Source organism: Trichomycterus rosablanca, chromosome 19 (genome assembly GCF_030014385.1).
Source record: "Trichomycterus rosablanca isolate fTriRos1 chromosome 19, fTriRos1.hap1, whole genome shotgun sequence".
Taxonomy (NCBI): domain Eukaryota; kingdom Metazoa; phylum Chordata; class Actinopteri; order Siluriformes; family Trichomycteridae; genus Trichomycterus; species Trichomycterus rosablanca.
Genome location: NC_086006.1, coordinates 6320337 through 6342246, shown reverse-complemented (window position 1 = coordinate 6342246; position 21910 = coordinate 6320337). Strand labels below are relative to the sequence as shown.

The following is a 21910-nucleotide window of genomic DNA, read 5'->3' as shown; positions in this document are numbered from 1 at the left end:
TTGATAATAAAGGGACATTTGATCAAAGCGTTTTCAGGATGTTTGTGGTGTTTCTGCGCCATCATGTGGATCTTTGCTGAGGTAACTTGTCCAGTTGCTCAGGTCAGCTCGTCTTCCGGTTAGATTTACTATATAAAGAGTAAATAAACATTAAATAATGTGTCTGTACAGGAGCTCAAATACTAAAGAAAATAAAATTCATCACGTTTTCATGTGTTTTGAGCACTGAGGCATATCGAGTGATTCACCAGAGGAGAAAGAAGAGTTTCTCTATCACACTGAACAGTGAAGATGAGCAGAAGAAACCGGGTGTTTTTACTTACTTACACTGTAAAGAACCGACTCTCCACCATCTATCAGTTCCAGTTGAATTATGAGATTATCAGACCGGACTGTGCTGTGTTTACATACTCAACAACAGCTGCCCATGCAGTAGGTCATCCGGGTACTTAATGAATACTACGTACTCGGACACACTACTCGCGTACTGTTCAGTATGGAAGTATGGATGCGATTTCTGACGCAGCTTTGGTCTCTACTTATAAAACAAGTAAAACGGACTGAATGTAGCGGAGAAAAAGTAAAACTGAAGTATCGATACTATCGATATTTGGATTGTCTTGCCTACCCCTACTAATAAGGTTAGAACAGCCATGTGGTGTCAATGCCTAGCCAACTAGTTCACAGCTGAGATACTGACTTAAACCCAGATAGCTAATAATAATAATAATAATAATCCATTTTATTTATGGCGCCTTTCAAAACACTCAAGGACACCTTACAAAAGCAAGAAAGTAACAGACATCAATAAACCATTAAAATCTAATAGAAAAATCAATAAAGATAAATACAATAAAATCAATACAATCTCTAAACAGTCAAATGTAATCACTATTAAACAAATATTGGGGTAGTAGTACCAATCAAGTTTGAAAGATTAGTAGAAGGCTAGCTTGAAGAGGTGAGTTTTAAGTTGGGATTTAAAAGTAGAGAAACAATCGATAGTACGGATATGGATTGGGAGGGTGTTCCAGAGAGAAGGGGCAGAGTGGCTAAAAGCCCTCGCACCCATAGTCGACAGGCGGACAGAAGGAATAGAAAGCTGGAAGGCTGAGGAAGACCTAAGAGAGCGGGTGGGATTGTAGAATTGGAGTAAATCGGAGATGTAAGAGGGTGCTAGACCATGTAGAGCTTTGAATGTGAATAACAAGATCTTAAAGTGTATGCGATAATTTACGAACTATAACTATCATTATTATGCAAGATATACAATAAAGACTTGTACACTGTGTGCAGTACACTAACTATACGAAAGACGTTACAGCTGTGAGTTAATATTTAAGATCAACAACATCGGTACTTGTTAGCTTAGTCGCTAGTGTTAGCTGCTAAGCTAATTGCAGTGATTGCAGCACTCTGTATTTATAACTCATCATATTATTATTGTAATACATTTGTAAGTAGCTGCTCTCAGTAGGGTTGTAGATACATTCAGATGTTTAAAGCGGTCAGATTTCTTGTTTCTGGATGCTTCACTTTCTCGTCACTTCTAAGGTAAAACCTTAGGTAAATAAATATGTTCCTTTTTCAATAGTGACCGAATATATGTGTCCTTGTTCATTTAAATTTAAAAATAGATGCGATTCTGTTAACATTTATAAGCACAAAGTCAAAAGAAAAGAGCACTTATCCATCAAAACACAAACACGCGAAATGAGAGCCTCACTACGCATGCTCCGATTCACGAAACTGACCTACGTACCTAGCGACGTTCGTGAATTTGCGTAGGGTGCGCAAAGTGCGTAAGATGCGTTCATACCCTACTGTATGTACATATAATTTACACTATCATTTCCATAAAAATGCCCCTATTTTTGTATGTGCAATGCAAAGTATTTAAAAACATACACTCTTGTTTTAGAAATGAAAGAAATATGAATTAGATCCAAGAGAAAGTTTCAGCAGGGAGATAAATATACACTTCTGGTAGCTTTAAAACTGGCATGAAGAACACAAAACAAAATCGAGAAAACGCAAAATCTCAAATGTACAATTCTTGTACAAAAATGTACAAAACAACACTTAAGTACTTTAACAAAGTATTATTATGCCTGTTTTCAGTGTTTATGTAACCCATCTCTATTAAGTTCTGACAAAACACACCTGGTTTCAGTTTTTATGTAATGCACCTCTATTCGTACCCCACCTGTTTTTATAACCAACCTTTGTTCATAACCCACCTTTATTTATAAACCACCTTTATTTATAATCCACCTCTATTTATAACCCACCTATATTTACAACACACCTTTACAGTTACAGTCATTCAAATTGTAAGATTATAAAATACATGTGCATGTTGGTTGGTGGCTTGGCAGGCAGAGAAGCACAGCATTGTCAGTGGACAATATTATGTCTTTTATCAATATATGATTAATCCATAACAAAGCACAATTTCAATAGATAGATTTTATATTTTTTATCTGAAAACAAATTACATATTTAAAAAAATGTACAAACCAAGCATGATTTCTTATAGTTAATATCATGCATTTGTGCTATTCAGTCAGAGTTTATTCTAAATGAACCAAGCTGATTTAAAAAGAAACAATATGTAACTTAGTATTTGTTAAAATACAAACTACACTTGTTTGATTTAGATGGCTTGGTAGCAGTTTAGCCTATTATTCTATGTTGGGCTATGTAGACATCACTAGGATTGTTTTCATAAAAGTCCTACAGAATGTATGAACATATTTATCAAACCGCACCCAGTTTGTTTCTGACGTGAATCAATTTGACTATGCCTGACTTTCACTAATCTGTACAATCCCTTCCTCAACATTGGTTTGGGACTCTTCTCCCTCCGCATCCTCACTCTGATGTTCAGGATGTGCCATCTCTCCCTGGCTGGCGTCTTCCTCTGCCTCCCTTCTGAAGAGGAGCTCTCCTCCCTGGATGACGTGCTCAGTGGTCTGCCAGGTCCCTTCCGCTGCCTCATACTGCTGGTAGAAATCTGAGTCTGCCTGAAACATGACCAAAGCCTGAGCTGTGTGGATTCGGACATGCTGGGCTAACGAGCTGGCGTCCAGAAACTTGTCACCGCAGGAGTCGCATGCATAAAGGATCTGAGTGTTTGGATCTGTGTGTTAAGAGTAAAAAACAAAACAAAAAGGACATTGTGCATTAATTATTAAGCAAATAATTTTATTACACTAAGAAATATTCAGGAAAAACACAGTTTCTTGTTGGTTATCCAATCGAGCAGTATACCAAATTTGATTGTTAAGCCAATATAATAACCACAGCCCAGCAGAATGCCAGAAAATTACTCATCTCAAACGAGTTTCCCAAGGGCTCAGCAACAACCCATTCAAGATGTCAGGCTGCAGGCTACAGATTTTTGTTTTTAAGAATGAACCCCACTGTGGTCTTCGTCTAGCCCATCCACATCAAGTTTTGACCCTGGGCCTAACAATCCTGCCGGGGTCAAAAAATTGTTTTTTCCATTTAGATGACAGTATGATTTATGCATTGCTTCATTTGGTTTCTCTTAGGGTTTCTTCCTTATAATAGTTAGAGTTTTTCCTGGCCATTGTTGCCTGCTGCATATAAACCTTCAGCGTCAATTGTCGAACAGATCACAGATTTGCGTAAATATACACACAGAATCTTTATTTACACTGTAGACAACTTGTAAAAATACAAGTACTCACCAGCTTCCTGCACTTTCTCCACAGCCTTTGTAATCTCTGCTTTTAAAGCCTCTGTTTCATCTGCACATACAGATGCTGCTACAGGCAACACTGAAACAGATATGCAGGACATGTCAGACTCTTTATTTACTGTGACCACTGTTACTGTTACTTCTCCAAATCTGTTTGTTTAAACCCATTTTATATACATATCAATTCCTTAAAAGTTGGAGCAATATGTAAAAGGCTAATACAATAAAAAAGCTGTGATTTATATATTTTCTTAGACCCTAAATTGAAAACAGCAGAAAAACATATTTTGTGTTATACCTTATGTAATAATAACTGTATTGCAAATATGAGTATGGCCCAAAATGACCAAGTTCTTAATAAGTCTGGACTGTAGCCTCTTTACCTTTACTGAGGCTGTTGTATATTGCCCTTAGTAATGCAGCACATGTTTTCTTTTGGATACATGTCTGGAGTGCATCCAGGACAGTCTAGCACCCACACACTATGATTATGCAGATATGCTGTTGTAACTTGTGCAGAATGTGGCTTGAGCTCCTACAGTGCAAGTTATGGGCTGGGCCATTTTTACATGTTCCACTTTTGCCTGTTCTGAGATTAAGGTTTGTATATTACCTGGTGCACTTATTTTATTCTCTTACCAGTCAGTTGTGCCACAGCGCTACCCGCCAGAGCTTCTGTAGCCAAAGTTACAATGTCATCTGTAGTAACTGTAACAATGTTGACTTCATTCTCATCCAGTTCTGAGGCGGAGGCAGAGGAAGGGAGCAGCTTGTCCTCTCCAGCGTCGTCCTCTTCCATCACCAGTCTTTTCATTCCTGCCTTGCCCTGGTGAACAGTTTTAACATGAGAGCGGAGGTTGTCCACACGGTTAAAGCCACGCCCACACTTGTCACATAGATAAGGTTTCTCTCCTGTGATTAAAGAAAAACAGCAATGCAAGATGAATAAGTAATAGAAAAACAATGAGAATGTCAATCTAACATGTTGAGCTTGAACCATTTTCATACCTGTATGAATGATGATATGTTTCGAGAGGTCTCCAACGTTGACAAATGCTTTGTTGCAGGTGTGGCACTTGTGTGGTCGTATGTTGTCGTGATGGCGAATATGATTGGCCAGTTGGCTGGACTGCACAAACCTGTTAAAATGTTACAGATACAGAGCATTAATGCTTTCAGGTTTTTTACAGAGCTTGCAGCATGGAGGCTGCAAAGGCCCACATACTTTTGGCCATACGGTGTATTTCGTTACCTTTTGCCACAGCGGTCACATACGTATGGCTTCTCTCCAGTGTGCTGACGAACATGAGCAATCAGTGAACTGGCCTGTGTGAAGCCTTTTCCACAGATCATACAAAGACACGGCTTTTCCCCTAAAACGAACACGCACAGTAAGAGAGGGCACCGCAAGTAACCTGGATGCCTTACAACATCTGGATCCTGGTTGTTTGTATGCCACCCATCCATATGATTCAGGGTAATTAGTCACATGTGTATTTGCTGTGTTTCTGTTATGTGCCTGTTATAGGTAGCATAATTATTTGAGAGAAAGAAAAAGGCAGCTGGGTACCTGTGTGAATGCGAACATGTCTCTGCAGGGCACCCGGGTCAGCAAAAGCTCTCTGGCAGTGCATGCAAACAAAGGGCTTCTCTCCGCTGTGCACTCGCAGGTGTCTCTTCAGGTTTCCTGCACAAAGAGAATGCTGTTAAACTCTCTCTCTCTCTTACACACACACACACACACACACAGTCTATTACAGTATACGCCTTACCTGATGTAGTGAACTGCTTTCCACACTCTTTACACTTCAGAGGTCCATCAGTAATGTGAATCTTCATATGAGCTTTCAAGTTCCCTATCTGTAAAGTATTTAAAGAAAAATATATTAGATTAAATAAAAAAATCTGTATTACTGATACCATTGGCAAAGATTGGTGAAACATTAATTTGTGGTTACTTAGTGCAAATATCAGAAATATCCTACATTTTATTAAAGTAAATTCATTTTAAACAATGTGTTGGCACAGACAAATTAATCTGCGTTTACATTTACATTTGTACAGGGCAGGTGTAGCCTAGCAGTTAAGGTACTGGACACGTAATAAAAAGATCGCTGGTTCAATGCCAGGTTGCCACTGTTTGGCCCTTGAGCAAGGCCCTTAACCCTAAATTGCTCAGACAATATACTGTCACAGTACTGTAAGTCGCTTTGGATAAAAGCATCTGCTAAATGCCAAAAATGTAAATCTGCGTTTGGAAACTGCACATGTGTCAGAGGGGGCATTTGTTAGGTACAGCCCTCCTTGTACAGGGCACAGATCTTTAGCAGTGGAGGCGAGCAGTAACCATGGTAATTGGATATGAATAGATTACTATACAAATAGAGGAAAAACAGAAAAATGTATAATATCGATTGGTAAGTGGCGATAATTATGATAAGTGTAACATGTACAGAACCTGCCTGAAAAGGAAAATTAGTGTATGAAAATTCCATGGATCATAATTAGAAATTTGCATAGAATAGTAGCCAAATGTCATGTACTCCATGAATACATGGTATTATCAACTCCATAAAGTCATAAGGGACTCTTTTAGGACAAAAACATACATCCATCCTCTCACTGCCACTCCAGTTCTAGATTCACTGAATCTCTATAGGAAAAGCAGAAGTGGACTGTCCACATCAAAAGACCTAGGAGCCCAAAGGATCTCAAAAGACTATGTATTAAGGAGTCATAGGACAGTCATAAATTGCTAATAACAATTTATATCACATCTTTACCAAAGGTGCCAATTATTCTGGAGCCGACTGCATTTTATTTTTAGTGTATTAATGTTGTCCGCCATTAAAGCTCTAACCTGATTGAACTTCTTGTCGCACTGTGGGCATTTGTGGCCTTTGTCCGTGTCGTGTGTCTCCAGGTGGCGCATCTTGGCAGTGGGGTCGGAGAAGGCGCGGTTGCAGTAGTCACAGTGGTACGGCTTGTCTCCGCTGTGCACCAGCTGGTGGCGCTTTAGGTTGCCCGATGTGGTGAAGAGTTTGCCGCACTCGTCGCAGGTATAGCGCGCCTCACCCGTATGCCGCTTTTTATGCAGGTTCAGCAGGCTGATCTGTCGGTAGCTCTTCCCACATGTTGAACAGCTGTACGGCCTTAATGGGCTGCGAGTGCAAGAGAAAAACAGAACCACAAAATAATCAGCTGAAGTTCATATATGTGGGAGTCAGTGTTTTTTTTGGACTGGACTCACCTGTGAGTTTTTTCATGTGCTTTGCAGGCGGCCGGGTCAGAGAAGGCCTTGTTGCAGTCTCTGCAGGTGAACGGCTTCTCACCCGTGTGAATGCGGATGTGCCGCCTGAAGTTTCCAGTGTGGGTGAATTTCTTACCACAGTCCTACAGGACCATTGGAGAAAAGGAATGTTTAAGTAGTTGGGACCCAAAATAACCACAAATCTTTGTTTGTGTAAGCATACAACCCCGTTTGAATGCACTTGAATTAGACATACATTATATAACAAACTATGGTGGGTGCAAACAAAAGGAAACCAATGTCCTCATTTAAAATACTTGTAATAGTTTATACAGTAAATATGTTTACAATTTGGCAAAATAATTCTTGCCCAAAAAGGTTCTATGATTAAAAAACATTTACCTGATAACTTTAAATACTAAACCAATCGAAAAACTCATAGTTCATATTTTATTAACAACCTCTCATAATACTACCCAGACCATCATTAAGCTTCTTACCTCACATTTGTGTATGATGGAGCTGTACGGTCTGGACTCACTGCGTTCAGCTATAGCTCCAGACCTCAAACTCTTCCCCTCTCCTTCATCCATTGCTACCACTGCACCATCATCATCATCTTCCATTGGATCCTCAGTCTCCTCTTCATCACCCACCTCTTCCTCCACCTGTTCCTTTGACATAGGCTCACTTTCTTCACTGATGGGACTCAATAATTCTTCCTCGCCATTATCGGTCTCTACAGAGGACAAAAAGTTTTTACCCACAATCACATTACAAAAACATCCTAAGAGTCTGTAAGGTAAAGAATATCTATTACAGCACATTTCCCTAGTTAATCTTAAAAAAGATTAGTACACATTGGCTTCATAACAGATTTGGTGACAAATCATTGACTCTCATTCATATAAAGACAATTTCCAAAACTTGGCAAACTTGACAACCAATGAATTTGCTTGGTAACAAAAATAACTGATTATGAACCTCAATTATGTAGCTAAGTTGGCAAAACAAATGACTTGACAATACATCTAAAAAGACTTCAATTATGTGGATAGAACTGCTTGATATTTTCTTGCTGACATACATGATACTTAATTATCAACTTTATTTTACCAATGAAATTTTGATTAGAAACAGGCATGACAACTACTTGAGCTGAAATATCTGCTAGGGAACAAACATGACATCTGATTTTTGAATTTTTACATGTAGCTGAATTGGCTTCAACAGACTCAATATTAAATATCAACTTTCAGTTAAGTGGATACAAGACATTTCTGTAAAACAGCACGAGGAGAGAAAATAAAGGTGGTTTAGTTTGTAATGGTAAAAGTTGGTGTTTACCCTGTGGGGATATACGATGAGCAGCATACTTTGACTTGCTTTTCCGCATGCTTGATCTCCTAGCCGCAGTCCTTTGTGACAGCTCTGCAAGAACAAAAAATAATACAGCATTTATGTACAAATCATATTGTATATCTTTTCATTGACCAATTTGATTGTATTTTCTAAATATAACCTAATTTAAAATTTGATGATTATATAAGTTTATATAATATTCAAGTTACATCATTTTGAAACATTCCACAATAACCAAATGAATTGGTAACAGGTGAAGAATCATTATTAGGTATAAAAGCAGGATCCACCAAAGACTTTGGTTTGCAAGCAAAGATGGGCCACGTCTCACCACTTTGTGCCAAATTTATGAGAGAATTGTCAGTCAGTTTTTTGGTCTTTCACCATCTACTGTACATAATATTGAGACAAGATTTACAAAATCTGGAGAAATCTCAGTCCACGTAGGGCAAAGCCAAATACCTCTGTTAAATGTGTCAAATCCTCTTTTCCAGAAATAGGGTTTGTAAAAGTTAATCTTAGCAGAGCATTAAATAACAGATAGAATCCACTTACTGGGTGAGTAATCTGCATCTGACAGATCATCTTGATACTCCATGGTTTCCTTTGATGCACTTTCCTTCTCTGTTTCTCTTTTGATGAGTGCATCTTCAGATTTCTTTTGCCTGGGTTGCTGAGCGACTTTAGGTTTTCCAGCCTTTGTGCCATTTTTGGTTTCTGTGCTTTGGCTCTCAGTAGTGCTACATCTAGCTTGCTGTTCCTCTGTGTTCTTTGATGAAGGAGCTTCATCAGCCTCAGGACCCCCACTCTGCATTACACCATGACTGCTCTGTTTTATGAGGGAAGCATTTTCATTTTTAACCAGCTTTTGATGCTCCACCTGCCCTGATTCACCTATAGAATATTAAAAAGAAGCAACAGGGACACACAGTGAACAACATATACACCGTTTAATAATAAATTGGTCCTGATAGGGCCTGGCAGGTTTGTCTGGTCTGCTGCAGCTAAACATGCTTTGACTGTTTCAGCATCAATACTGTTTTTTTTTTTGGTACTGACCATTGTTAGACACAGAAGGGACAGCGATTGTCTTGAATGCAGAGCAGGCATTGATGATCTCTTGCATCTGAAGGAATGTAGCTACAGCCAGTACATCTTCAACATTCTGTGGATTCAGCGTCAGCTTTGCAGTGTACATAAATTCCAGGACTTGCCCAAGACCTACAAGAATCATAGAGGCTTGTCATTACTATGCATATGAATACACAACTGTAGACATAATTTTGATCTGATCAGGTCATAATAATAATCTGCACATTTACTTCAAATGTAAGAGATGCCTTCAACATACCTGCAGCATTACTGATATCTAAATGCACAACATCCTTCTGGTCCAGGAAGAGTGTGTGGAAGTAGGTGCTACAGGCTGCCAGGACAGCCTTGTGGGCTTTGAAATCCACTCCATCTACTACGAATGTGCAGTCACACAGCAGACCCAGCTCTCTCTGATGGTTCAGCTGTTCTAAAACATTCCCACTGTGCCATGGAAAGTCCATCACTCCTACAGGAGATGATGGGGACTTGTGCTTTGAAAGGCCCTGCAATAACAATGTGAAAAAGAAGTAGGTTATATTAGCATGACCCAGATTATTAACCATGCTGCTCTTAGTGGCATAGATTTCAGGTAATAAAATGCAAAGAACTGTTTAGAATGCTTTTATATGTCATATATACATATACAGATGTACAGTAAAATTCATTCTTCGCGTATCCCAGCTTGTTTGGAAGCTGGGGTCAGAGCGCGGGGTCAGCCATCATACAGCGCCCCTGGAGCAGAGAGGGGTAAGGGCCTTGCTCAAGGACCCAACAGTGGCTGCATGGCAGAGCTGGGATTCGAACTCTCCCGTCTGCATATGTCACATTACTGCAGGACTAGTAATCGAAAGGCCGCTGGTTCATGTCCCACCACTGCCAGGTTACCACTGTTGGCCTTAAGCAAGGCCGTTAATCATTAATTGCAGATAATGTAAATGTAAATGATAATTATAAATGTGGATGCTGGCTGGTTTGTTTGTTTGTTTATTAGGATTTTAACGTCATGTTTAACACTTTGGTTACATTCATGACAGAAACGGTAGTTACTCATTACACAACATTTATCAGTATACAAGGTTATATCGAACACAGTCATGGACAATTTAGTATCTCCAGTTGACCTCACTTGCATGTCTTTGGACTGTGGGAGGAAACTGGAGCACCCGGAGGAAACCCACACGGACACGGGGAAAACATGCAAACTCCACACAGAAAGGACTTGGACCGCCCCACCTGGGGATCGAACCCAGGACCTTCTTGCTGTGAGGCGACAGTGCTACTCACTTAGCCACCGTGCCGCCTGGCTGGTAATTCACAAGCTAGCAGTGTGTGTTAATCAAATATGCTTTAATTTAGTATCTACTACAAACTAGTGAAGCTGAGTTGAGTTAATATTTGGAAAACCACCGAATATTCGTGATGATATGTGTTTGTACATGAAGTAAAACTGATATTAAAAGCACATTACAGACTGACAGGCCTGGTTCAGGCTCACATTGAGGTAGTAGGTGAAGGATGTAGTGGATTGATTATGTTTCCTCTGTTCTGGGTTTAATTCAGCGTGCCTGGCTGCTAAGATTCAGCTCAGGCAACATGGAGGAACATCAGCACAAACTACACACAGTATTCAGTCTGATCTAAATCAGCAACAACGAGCTGTAATCCTCACGATCTGCTCATCACAGCGCCATTGTAATCACATCTTATCATGAGATATTTGATCGAAACTCACGAACTTACTTGATTAATCTCGTCTGTCCTGTGAGTATGTTGAATCGAGTAATTCGGTGATCGATGTCAGCGCTTAGACTCCGCCATCTTCCTCTCTCTGATCGATTGATACTGGCCGCGTGAGTTACAGGGATTGCGCATGCGCGAAAATGTCTCTTGGTTGACTAGCCACAAGATGGTGTCATTTACCTACAAAGATTTTCTCTTTTAGAGCTTTTAGAGCTTTTTGTTTGTCCTTTCTTTATTTTTTAGATTTACCAATGTTGTATATCTAAAGCATTGTACACTTTGTGCCCAAAACTATATACACACCTTGTAACTATTCAATTGTGTATTCCCAAAACAAGCATAAGAACACATTTATGTAATGCTAACGAGCACTTGTAAAGCACCACAAATGGATCCTGAACCTGAGAAAACATTTTTAATTACAATTAAAAATCTTCGAGTCCGAAAAAGCAATATGGGTTTGCCTTGAGAATGCTATATGCTATAATTTTATAGTAGCAGCTTTATAGTTATGTTGATATACAGTGGACCCTTGGGTTACGAACGGTTTACCATACGAACATTTCTTAACTTAACGTACGAACAAATTTCGGATTACGAACCGAAATTCGCGAAACACGTGACATCATGAACAAGTTGACGCCAACTGTCTCTCGCTCTATATATATATACAGTGAGCGGACGGTGTTTTTTTCGGTGTTTTCTTTATATTTTGTAAAATTAAATATTAAAATGGCCTCAAAGAAGGTTAAGAGGAAGTGCAGTGCTGACAAAATGAACAAATCTATTACTATTCGTTGTTGTATAATTACTCCTGTCAGTAGCTGTCACTGTGTATCAGACAGAGGGGACAGTGAGTGAGAGAGAATAAGGTACTCGGCTCAGTAAAGTATTCTTTCTTTTGTGCAATTACACCTACAAAATACAACACTATTGAAATAAAGAAGGAAATAATAAAGAAATATGAGAGTTATTGTTGTTTCTGGTAGATACATTTATTAAAAAAAGGAAGGAAATATATTATGGTGTATAGTAAAGCACACGTACTGTACTGAAATGTGATGTGTGTTTTATGTACAGTACTACTGTGTATTGTTGTTTATTATTGTTTATTACAGAAATGTCTATAATTTAAGATTTAAGGGGAAATATACTTGTATTTATAACAAAAAAGACAATTTAAGACATTAGAGAGGTTAGGTAAGGGGGTGGTTAGGGAGGTCTGGCACGGATTAATTCTATTTACATGATTTCCTATGGGAAAAATAAGTTTAACTAACGAACATTGTAACTTAAGAACAGCCTTTCGGAACCAATTAAATTCCTAAGTCAAGGGTCTACTGTACTTTGAACTCTACTTAAATAAACAGTGTTATAATCTGATTTCCAGAAATACTTCTCACCTTTCACTTCCCATTAGAAAAATAATAATTCCCATATTTTATCTCTCCCATTATGCCACTTTTAATTACCTAATAAATCTACACTTTAGAGACACAGAGAGCCAAAGCAAGTTAAAACATAGTCAGTGCTAATGAACATACAAAACCAAGGCTAATATCAAGGCTAAAAGCTAAAGATTGACAGAATTCTAAAACTTAATAAGTCTCATTCATGTGTCCACTATAAGTGAAAACAAATGAAATATTGTAAATAATAGCTTGGGGTGGCACGATGGCTAAATGAGTAGCACTGCCTCACAGCAAGAAGGTCCTGGGTTCGATCCCCAGATGGGGCGGTCCGGGTCCTTTCTGTGTGGAGTTTGCATGTTCTCTCCGTGTCCACGTGGGTTTCCTCCGGGTGCTCTGGTTTCCTCCCACAGCCCAAAGACATGCAAGTGAGGTTTATTGGAGACACTGAATTGCCCTATAAGTGAATAGGTGTGTGTATGTGTATGTGTGTCTGCCTTGCGATGGACTGGCGTCCCATCCAGGGTGTTACTGTGTGCCTTGCGCCCATTGAAAAAGCTGGGATATTTACATTTACATTTTCAGCAGATGCTTTTATCCAAAGCGACTTACAGAGTGAGCAGAACACGATGAGCAATTGAGGGTTAAGGGCCTTGCTCAGAGACCCAACAGTGGCAACTTGGTGGTGGCGGGGCTTGAACCGGCAACCTTCTGTTTACTAGTCCAGTACCTTAACCACTGAGCTATCACTGGCCCAGGTACCCTAAGTGGATAAGAAAATGAATGAATGAATGAATGGATGAACAGCCTATTTATTTTACAGCTTTATTTTTACAGCCTATACTAGACCACTAGTGAAAATGCCTATATGTAGAATGTGTAACCTTCTAATATATTATACATATTATATAATCAAAACCATCTAAGCAAAATCTTGAATATCAAAAAATGTACATGAATTTTGGAGCTTATTAGTATTTGGCTATCCTTCCCCCTTTTTTTGCTGTAATGTCAGCATGAACATGAACTGGCATGGTTTAAATTTATTCATTTTATCCTAGCATGGTATCAAAACATTTTAAAGATCATTTTGTGATGCTATTGCATGGTAGACTTTTTCTTCTTTGGTCAAAATAGCATTGTTTTACTTTTGGTCTTTTACTTTTGGCTGTGACTGTATGTTTAGAGAGAAAAAATGCACTGTATATGAATTCCAAACCTTATACCAACTGTGAAAAAGGGTGCTGGGACCCTCGTGTAGGGTGTTATAGAAATTGGTAGATGCCACGAGACAGTGACCCAAAGCACTAAAATAAATCAACACAAGGGTTAAAAAATAAGTAACTAACCTAACTGAAATGGTGTGGCATGACTTAAAGTGGACTGTTTATGCCTGATCAGGGTGGGGGTGGGGTGCGATGATGCATGTTTGTCATGTGACTGGCTGGAGAAATGTAAACAAGCAGGTGACTGTGCTTTTCAGATGTTTTCTGTGTTAGGATGGATGTTGATGCAATTGTTCAACACATCTGTTTTATTATGGTTTTCAGGTATATCCACCTTATTTGCATTGGTTAGAACAATGTAATATTATTTAGTGCACCTTTAATAAACACAAGGATTTATAATTATTAGAATACGTTGTAATTATAAGACTAGATTTAGATAATTCCATACTTTTCATGCAACTGTATATAACAGTGGTTCCCAGTTTTTTGGTGCAGTGCCTCCCTTTTGTAGATAAAAATATTTTCAAGCCCCCCTTCCCTTTTTGTGTAATCCATACAAAACTGCAAATTCTTATTAAACAAAGCTTTAAAAAATGGACAAATCACCTTAACAGTTTATTTTGTATTATAATTTTTTTTGTTGAACAGCATCCATTGATCATCTTCAATTTGTCTGACCTCACAAATGCTATTTTGACTAAATGGGCACAAATCCTCCCCAAATATTGTTAAAAGACTATAGAGTTGGGACTGTCAAAGTCACAAGAAGGGACCACATCCTTTTGTCCAAATATTAGCATGTAAAATATGTAGCTCATACTGTAACCAGTATTCTAGCCTTTAAATGTCTGTTTTATTTTTCGTTTATATTTAATATAAACACTGTTACTGGATAATGTGGAGGGAAAGCCTGATGAATGACAGTGAAGAGCAGTAGGAATAATGACTGGCCTGGTTCTGATGTCTGACTGATGACAGCATCTTCTATTAATAGGCTTATAAGTCGCTGTCCACTTACAGCACTGACAGCAGACAGAGACCAGATCATCAACGTGTACAGCCAGAAATATTCTCCACACACACACACACACCACTGCACTAATACACTGCATGGCATACACTCGTAGGGGACATGTTTGCCATGGCAGGCAGAAAAGTTTATTTAACTTGAGCTACTGTTCTTTTTGTTTGTCTGAATCTATGGAACACAGAAATCTTTGATTATCAGTTTCAAATTCTTGAATTAATTTAGTTTGGACCTTCTGAAAATCTAAACATCTTTCCTAAACCTACTTTATTAAATTGGTGCTGTGAATTTCACTTAGGAATATGGCCTCATAATTCCTTGTTAGTGATTGTTAGACTATAGCTGGGTTTTTAAATGGAAAACCAAACTGTAATCACAGCCAAGGGAACACTAGACCAAATCAAGAACCATTATAAAAAAAGATCCAGATTGGAACCTGCTAGAAGATGGGTGACACTGTCCATAGTCAAGCGACTTTAACATGGTCTTAACATGAGAAACCAAAGGCAAACATTGACCCACTCTACTATTAGTGTCACTATGCCATCAAAAGTTTTTATAGTTTTTAAATAATTAATAGGCAGCCAGTTTTACAGTAAAAAGTAAAAAAAAACATGTAACAAAATATTAAACCATTGCTCTGTTAAGGGTATTTAACATATTTATTTTATATAGTATGTATACACACATCCTTATGCAGTCTTTACAATGACAATATACAAAGTTTGTGTTGTGATTTAAGAATAAGTCATATCTGTTTAATGTATAATAGATAAAATGGCAAGTTTTAAAAAAAATGTAGTAATTTACTTATTGTATAAACAACATTTGAGTATGTTAACTCAGGGTTTGTTAAAGCATCACAAATTCAATGTTCTGATAGATTGAATACTAAATATCAAACTGAATCTGACATTTTCGGGCCACTTTTATATGTGGTCTTTAAAACTCAAATTTTTCATGTAATGCCACTTTTACATCAAACCAACAAAGTTTCTCACTTTGCACGTGCAAATTAAATGATTATTATTTAACACAAAACCACACAGTGCCTTTAATAAATCAGTGTTACCACTGTGCCAAAAACATCTCTTTATGGAGAAACCTCTGCCTGCTTATTTACCACTTTTACCTAATCAGGGTTACTGTGGGTCTGGAGCATATAGACCACCAATTCACACAGGGTATCAAACACTTACTTACACACACACACACACACACACACACACACACACACACACACACACACAGAGAGAGAGAAGCTTAAGTATTTAAGGAATCATAACCCAGCGTCAAATCCACTCACTACACAGTAAATGTTTAAGGTATAATTTTATGACATTGTAGAACCTAGGTAGTGCATCAAAAAGACATTTGGAATTCAGTGAATCATTTTACACTGTAGTCAGTGTCTAGAATTATATTTAAGATAAAATCAAAATTTGGGAACAGGATTAATCAGCTAAAGATGATTAGTGAACTATGGTGTTCCATCTATTGTGACACCAAAGGTTTCCAGCATTTTCTTTTTCTTTTACTGCAATTTATTGATTCCTAGTTGAATGGTATCTTTAAGTAATCTTTAAGAGTTTGTAGAACAAAAAATGACATTTTGAGAAAGAAAATGTGTCTGTAAAGCATGATGTAAGGCCAGTAAAATAAATAAAGGCTATTGCTAACCACTAAGTCCAGTTCTGTTAATACTTTCATGACAGGAACAGCCTAACAAACTAAATTGGATATGAGCAGAAATTGGAATTACATGTTTTACCCAAGAAATATAAAGAAAATAATACAATAATTTGGCAAGGAAAAGTCAAACATTTCAATAATAAAGGATGTAAAGAATTAGATTTAGATTTTTATTTCTGTACGGAAAGTCTGTGCATGTTCGAGTTTAGCAGGATGCCGTTTGGCTTTAATTGTGAGCGCCCCATCAGGCCCGAGAAAAGAGGTCACTGAAGTGGGATCCACATCCTCTGGAAGTTGGCATTTATGGGTGAAAGTGTTCATCACTGTGCCATCTGTAGCGAGCTGTTAAAAAACAGATACGTTGTACTATACACTCAAAATTGTAAATAGAAATATTTATCATAGGAGATATAAGGTTTAATTTACCTTTTCTGCACGAACTTCAATCTGGTTGTTGGAGTTGGTAACAATGACGTCCTCTGGTGAGAAGTCACATACATCTACTGTGAACTGATAGGTATCACCTAAGGTTTTGATGTTCCCTGGTGTCCCAGTTCGACCTAAAACAAAGCAAATTTACAACATGAGTATAATAATATGTTTCCCCCAAGACTGCTATTATAAATATATGTATCCATGTATGAGGTTTTTTTTCTTACCTCTTTAAATAAGGCTTTAAGCATTAAATATAAACAGGCTACTCTAATACTGACTTTATGTGAAAATTAAGTGCTTACAATTCTTTTGCATAAATAAGTCTCTTTATGTGTTTGACAGGGTAACTGTTTGACTGTCTCTTTCATATCTTCGTAACTAAGCAACACAAGGTTAAGGGCTGTCTGAGGTGCTATTTTCCATTGGTGAAGTCACATCCTTGGCACTAGCCCATATTTTGCCTATGCCTATCCTAACCTGTCCTCCAAGCCCACTTGACCACGTTAAAGGACAAACTGTCCAAACTGTCCTGATAGTAATTTACTTAAATAGTTTATGCCACTCTTACCTTTAAACTAATTATATAAGAGAGCTGGATATGTATCCTCAAGTCTGTTATTTGTGTTAGGTGTACTGTGTATATTTAAGTCAGAATTTTTTGCTTGGTATTTCCATGGACAAAAATGTAATGAATGCATTTAAATGTTAAGATATAATAAAACTTTATAAATTATGTGTATAATCATTGTCTCCTAAAGATTTAAATGGTTACTTTGTAAAGAGGATGTCAGTTTAAGTCTTTTTCAGTAGCAACCAGGTTGTTGGTACTCTGGTTATATAACTACATCCAAATCAAAGCTCATTACAAAGCCTGAATTTGTGATTTCTATTATTTCAATTATAGCCATCTTGATCAAGGTGATAATCTTAGTCCTAATGTCAATATAATTAACAGTCAATACATTTTTCAGTTAATTTAACATCTAAACATCTATTCTGTAGCTTTACAAAGTGCCCCCAAGTATAAAAGTTGAATATTATTAATTCCCTAAACTATATCAAGAAACCTGTATTCCTTCCTAGCCCAAACCTACATTCTCCTAAGTGAATAAAACCAACTCACTTGAAAATCCCAAAGCATCACCGGGGCGCATGAAAGATCCAAAATCCTCTGCAAAGAGTCCCCGGCTTTTCTCCATGTATGGATTTGATGAGGTTGATGAGGATGAGGATGAAGATGAAGACGTCTGGTGGAAGCTGCGCTCCGATCGATAAGCAGAAGAGTTGGTCCCGCTCATTAGTGTTGACAAAATTTCAGCAGGGACGAATCAATATCCACTTACAAAAACCAGAATAATTCAGACAGATCTTTTGTAAACAGTGTCAGAATTATTGAATCCAGGCTCCCTGTCTAACAGTTTATGTTTCTGTCTCTTAATATTAGACCGCTGTGGTTTGTGGGTATTCTCAGAGTGGCTGGCTTTTATATTCCAGGTTTGAACTAGGAGGGTTTTTTTCTCCCTCTTGTCTGTCTATGTACACATAAGACCCGCAGGATGACTGTGTGCTATATTTATCGTGTGAGGAACGGAATAGAGAGGGGCCTGTGGTCGGAAAAGTTTTGGGCAGTGAGAGATTGAGGTTAAGAATGGTGCCCTGACAAAGAGAGATTGGAGGGGTCAACAGTTGGCATTTCAAACACTCGTGCCCTAAAATAGCTATTTTGTCTTAGCTGTTCAGAGTAGTTATTTTTTTAATAAAAAAATGTATTTATTTTTTAATTTGTAAGTTGAATCCAGAAAAATGGATCAACAACAAACTAATACAGAAAAACATTTACAGAACTGCAGATAGTGTCATCTGCCTGTGAGCTGAAGCAGAGTTGTAACTGGTTTATGCATCAAGACAGTAAATCTAAACCAAAAAAGCAAGTACTTATTTAATCGGCTAAATAGAAATACTGTAGAATGAAAGTTTTGGAGTGGCCTAGTCAAAGTTTTACTTGACAAAAGTTCCTTTTGTGTTATTTCATGTTATAATGTGAAATCACTTAGTGTGACAACAGAGGGCAAGAGTTAATACTGTATAGGTTTTAAACACCCTGAGGTCATACCACCTTACATAGTAAACTAAATCAGCTACACCAGGACCCAAAAATGACAATCTTTATCATTGTAAATGGGCTACTGACCTTGTCACTCCACCATTAAGGTCATTTGGAGAGAGTGTTTAGCATAATACATAATTAATTTTAATAGCTCTTGGTAATTGGCACATTGTCCCAAGCGGACAGGGGATGTTGCCACTGCAAATAATGGACGCATTTTTATTCTATCAGCCAATGAACACACATTTATTGTGACTATGCTAGAAACCCAGATTGGCTGACACCACTTTGTGACCAAAGAGAGAAAATACATGGATAAACAGTGAATGAGATATTATTGACTGAAATAAAACAAATAGACATGGACTAATAAGTAGAAAGTGGGTGCTACACAGCATCATGGATTCAGAGAACTTTATTCACTGTCTGTGAAAGGTTTTGCTTATTTTTACTGTGGTACCTCTGGGTACTTAGGTTTTGTGCAACCCCTACAAAAACATGCATAAGGTGCAGTGGCTACTTTAAATTAATACTATTTAAAAAATACAGATTAGCATAGCTTAGTGTTCTTCTTATTTTAAGGCAAATTGTGGCTTTTATTTTCTTATAATTTCTTAAATTGCAAGGCATGTGAAATACACAATAACAAAATATAAATTTCTCACCAAATTGATACATATTGGTATATAATGTTGCTGTTATTTATTTACAAAAACAATAATTATTAAGGCAAAAGTGCATGTTTAAAATAAGATGGGCATCAAATGTGTGATTAAAAATTGGATTGAAAGTCCAAATTAATTTCCAAATTAACAAAAACGTTTTATTATGCTCCATGAATATTTTACCCTTGTCCTTGGATTATATTCCTGAAGGACATTTACTGCCCTCTCATGCGTAACCTGGTACCGTTTCCTCTCCATGTTTGAAGTTCTTTGCTAATCACCTAAATTCAGGCCAGCAACTCACCACTTTCCAGCAAAGTGTGCGTCACCAAAGCAGCACTATGTACACAGAAGTGTTTCTATTCTGGTGAGAGAATGAACGAGAGAGCGAGAGAGAGAGCGAGAGAGAGAGAGAGAAAGCTTTCAGCTGTTTGTATTTTAATCTCTCTCAGAACGAGCTGTGCTGGATCATGGAGCAAGTCAAGCTCACTTGACCCCCACCTCCATAATGCCTGTTCTTCAGAAATGACATTGTATGACCTTTACAAGCTGCTTTCATTTAGTTATTTGGCAGGCAGTCATTTTCTAGTGACGCAGAAGTGTAAGACCAGTGCATCATCATGTTTTAAACCAAAATGTACCTAACAGATGCACACACCCCAACCTTAAGCTAAAGGGGATAGAGGATGTTCTTATGTATGTGTTTGTATTTTTCTCAGCTGCTTTATGTGAGATAATCTATGATTAGCTTTGCCCTGTGCTGCCATACACTAGTCTATTAGTGGCTTCTTGAGAGATGTCCTAGAACAGCAGTGTAACACCAAACTCTGTGTGCTATAATTATAGTAAAACACTGTGTTACTACAAAGTACCAGACTTCAAGCTGATTATGTCAGAAAAACATCAGCAGTTTTGCAGCCTGATCTGTATGAATCACATTTGTAGTGTATGAGTAATCACATTTTTTATTATTTTTAGGTCTATAAGGTATCAGGTATTCTGATATTTTGGAGATTAAGTCAGTGAATTATTTAAGTGTTTTGTAAAATAATGACAGACAAAAACTGGTTGAAATATATTAGTCTGAAAAGTGGCTAGAAAGCAATTTCTAAGGCTATAGAGTTGACCAAACTACTGTAAAAGGTATTATCTTTAAATCTTTAAAAAACATTAGCAGTGGCCTGCCTGCTGAAATTTTCTTTAAGGATTCAGTTACAAGTTACGAGTTCTTTAGCTTTAGCTAAAATCAATGTGATGTGGTCACCGCCCAGGTGGTGCAGTGGTAAAACACGCTAGCACACCAGAGCTGACATTTCGAACTCATCGGTTTGAAACATCCTGCTGGGCTGGGTGGCTACATGAACAACGACTGGCTGTTGTTCATACAGGGTGAAGAGCCGGATAGGGACCTCATAACTGAATGCAATTATGACCTTCGCTGGTTGATTGATGGCGCCTGCACAGAGTCGAGGAATAATGTGTTGATCAGGGTGTGGCTGTCTGTACACAAAAAGCTGATCCACATATGAACTCGCCTCGTGCAGGTGAAAAGATGCAGTCGGCTTCTGCACACGTGTCGGAGGGGCCAGTGTGTCAGTCTCGCTCTCCTCAATCAGAGGTGGAGATCAACATCGGTAGAAAGGAAGCGTAATGCAATCGGGTAATTGGATATGACTAGATGCAAAAAAAATGTGATGTAGTCTAGTCAAAGTTGCTCAATAAACTCTACAACAAACAGTTCATACACATAAACCTGTTCAGTGTGGAGAAAATCCAGTGGCCTGCCCAGCACCTAAACCTGATCCTCACTGAAAACATTTGCCATAGATTAGAGTGTAAGCAGAGATTTTTACATCCAACATCAATTCCTGACCTCACAATTGTATTTTGACTGTATACTGAATGGGAATGCATAACCATATACACAATACAAAATGTTTTGGAAAGCCCTTCCAGAAGAGCGCAGGCTGTTATTGTTGAAGAGGGGGGGTCTCTATATTAATGCTCAATTATCCACATTGTAATGAGCACAATTTTATGCTGCATTTATAAAATAAAGAAACAAGGTATTGTTAAATGTTAACTTTTGATTCATGTTTGTATAATTTCTGTCCTAAAACGTCAACCTGGCCTCCAGACTACGACATAATAGATGGCAAATCATAGTGGGCT

At 37.9% G+C, this 21910-nt stretch overlaps 2 protein-coding genes across 2 annotated transcripts; both read right to left on the bottom strand.

The window, feature by feature from the left end:
- Window positions 1-2551: 2551 nt before the first annotated feature.
- Window positions 2552-10968, bottom strand: zbtb17 (zinc finger and BTB domain containing 17). The gene is made up of 15 exons (XM_063015263.1): window positions 10930-10968; window positions 9691-9937; window positions 9399-9560; window positions 8895-9233; window positions 8325-8408; window positions 7478-7716; window positions 6978-7120; window positions 6588-6888; window positions 5500-5587; window positions 5298-5414; window positions 4980-5100; window positions 4736-4866; window positions 4367-4639; window positions 3717-3806; window positions 2552-3142 (listed from the first exon to the last, which is right to left on the bottom strand). Exons 2-15 carry the CDS (start codon window positions 9893-9895, stop codon window positions 2802-2804), a joined length of 2634 nt encoding a protein of 877 aa, XP_062871333.1. The 5' UTR covers window positions 9896-9937; window positions 10930-10968; the 3' UTR covers window positions 2552-2801.
- Window positions 10969-16673: 5705 nt separating this feature from the next.
- On the bottom strand, window positions 16674-18479 carry hspb7 (heat shock protein family, member 7 (cardiovascular)). Its single transcript, XM_063015459.1, has 3 exons — window positions 18090-18479; window positions 16958-17091; window positions 16674-16873 (listed from the first exon to the last, which is right to left on the bottom strand). The coding sequence occupies exons 1-3, from the start codon at window positions 18262-18264 to the stop codon at window positions 16694-16696; spliced, it is 489 nt and encodes a 162-aa protein (XP_062871529.1). The 5' UTR covers window positions 18265-18479; the 3' UTR covers window positions 16674-16693.
- Between the last annotated feature and the right edge of the window lie 3431 nt (window positions 18480-21910).

Excerpts from the sequence above, each read along its gene's own strand:
- hspb7 (XM_063015459.1), bottom strand. The coding sequence starts at position 18,264 with ATGAGCGGGACCAACTCTTCTGCTTATCGATCGGAGCGCAGCTTCCAC. Across the intron at positions 17,092-18,089 it reads TGATGCTTTGGGATTTTCAA|GTCGAACTGGGACACCAGGG; the intron begins GTGAGTTGGTTT and ends GCTTTGTTTTAG. Across the intron at positions 16,874-16,957 it reads TTGAAGTTCGTGCAGAAAAG|CTCGCTACAGATGGCACAGT; the intron begins GTAAATTAAACC and ends GTTTTTTAACAG.
- zbtb17 (XM_063015263.1), bottom strand. The coding sequence starts at position 9,895 with ATGGACTTTCCATGGCACAGTGGGAATGTTTTAGAACAGCTGAACCAT. Across the intron at positions 8,409-8,894 it reads AGATGCAGATTACTCACCCA|AGCTGTCACAAAGGACTGCG; the intron begins GTAAGTGGATTC and ends TTGTTCTTGCAG. Across the intron at positions 5,588-6,587 it reads GCGACAAGAAGTTCAATCAG|ATAGGGAACTTGAAAGCTCA; the intron begins GTTAGAGCTTTA and ends AATACTTTACAG.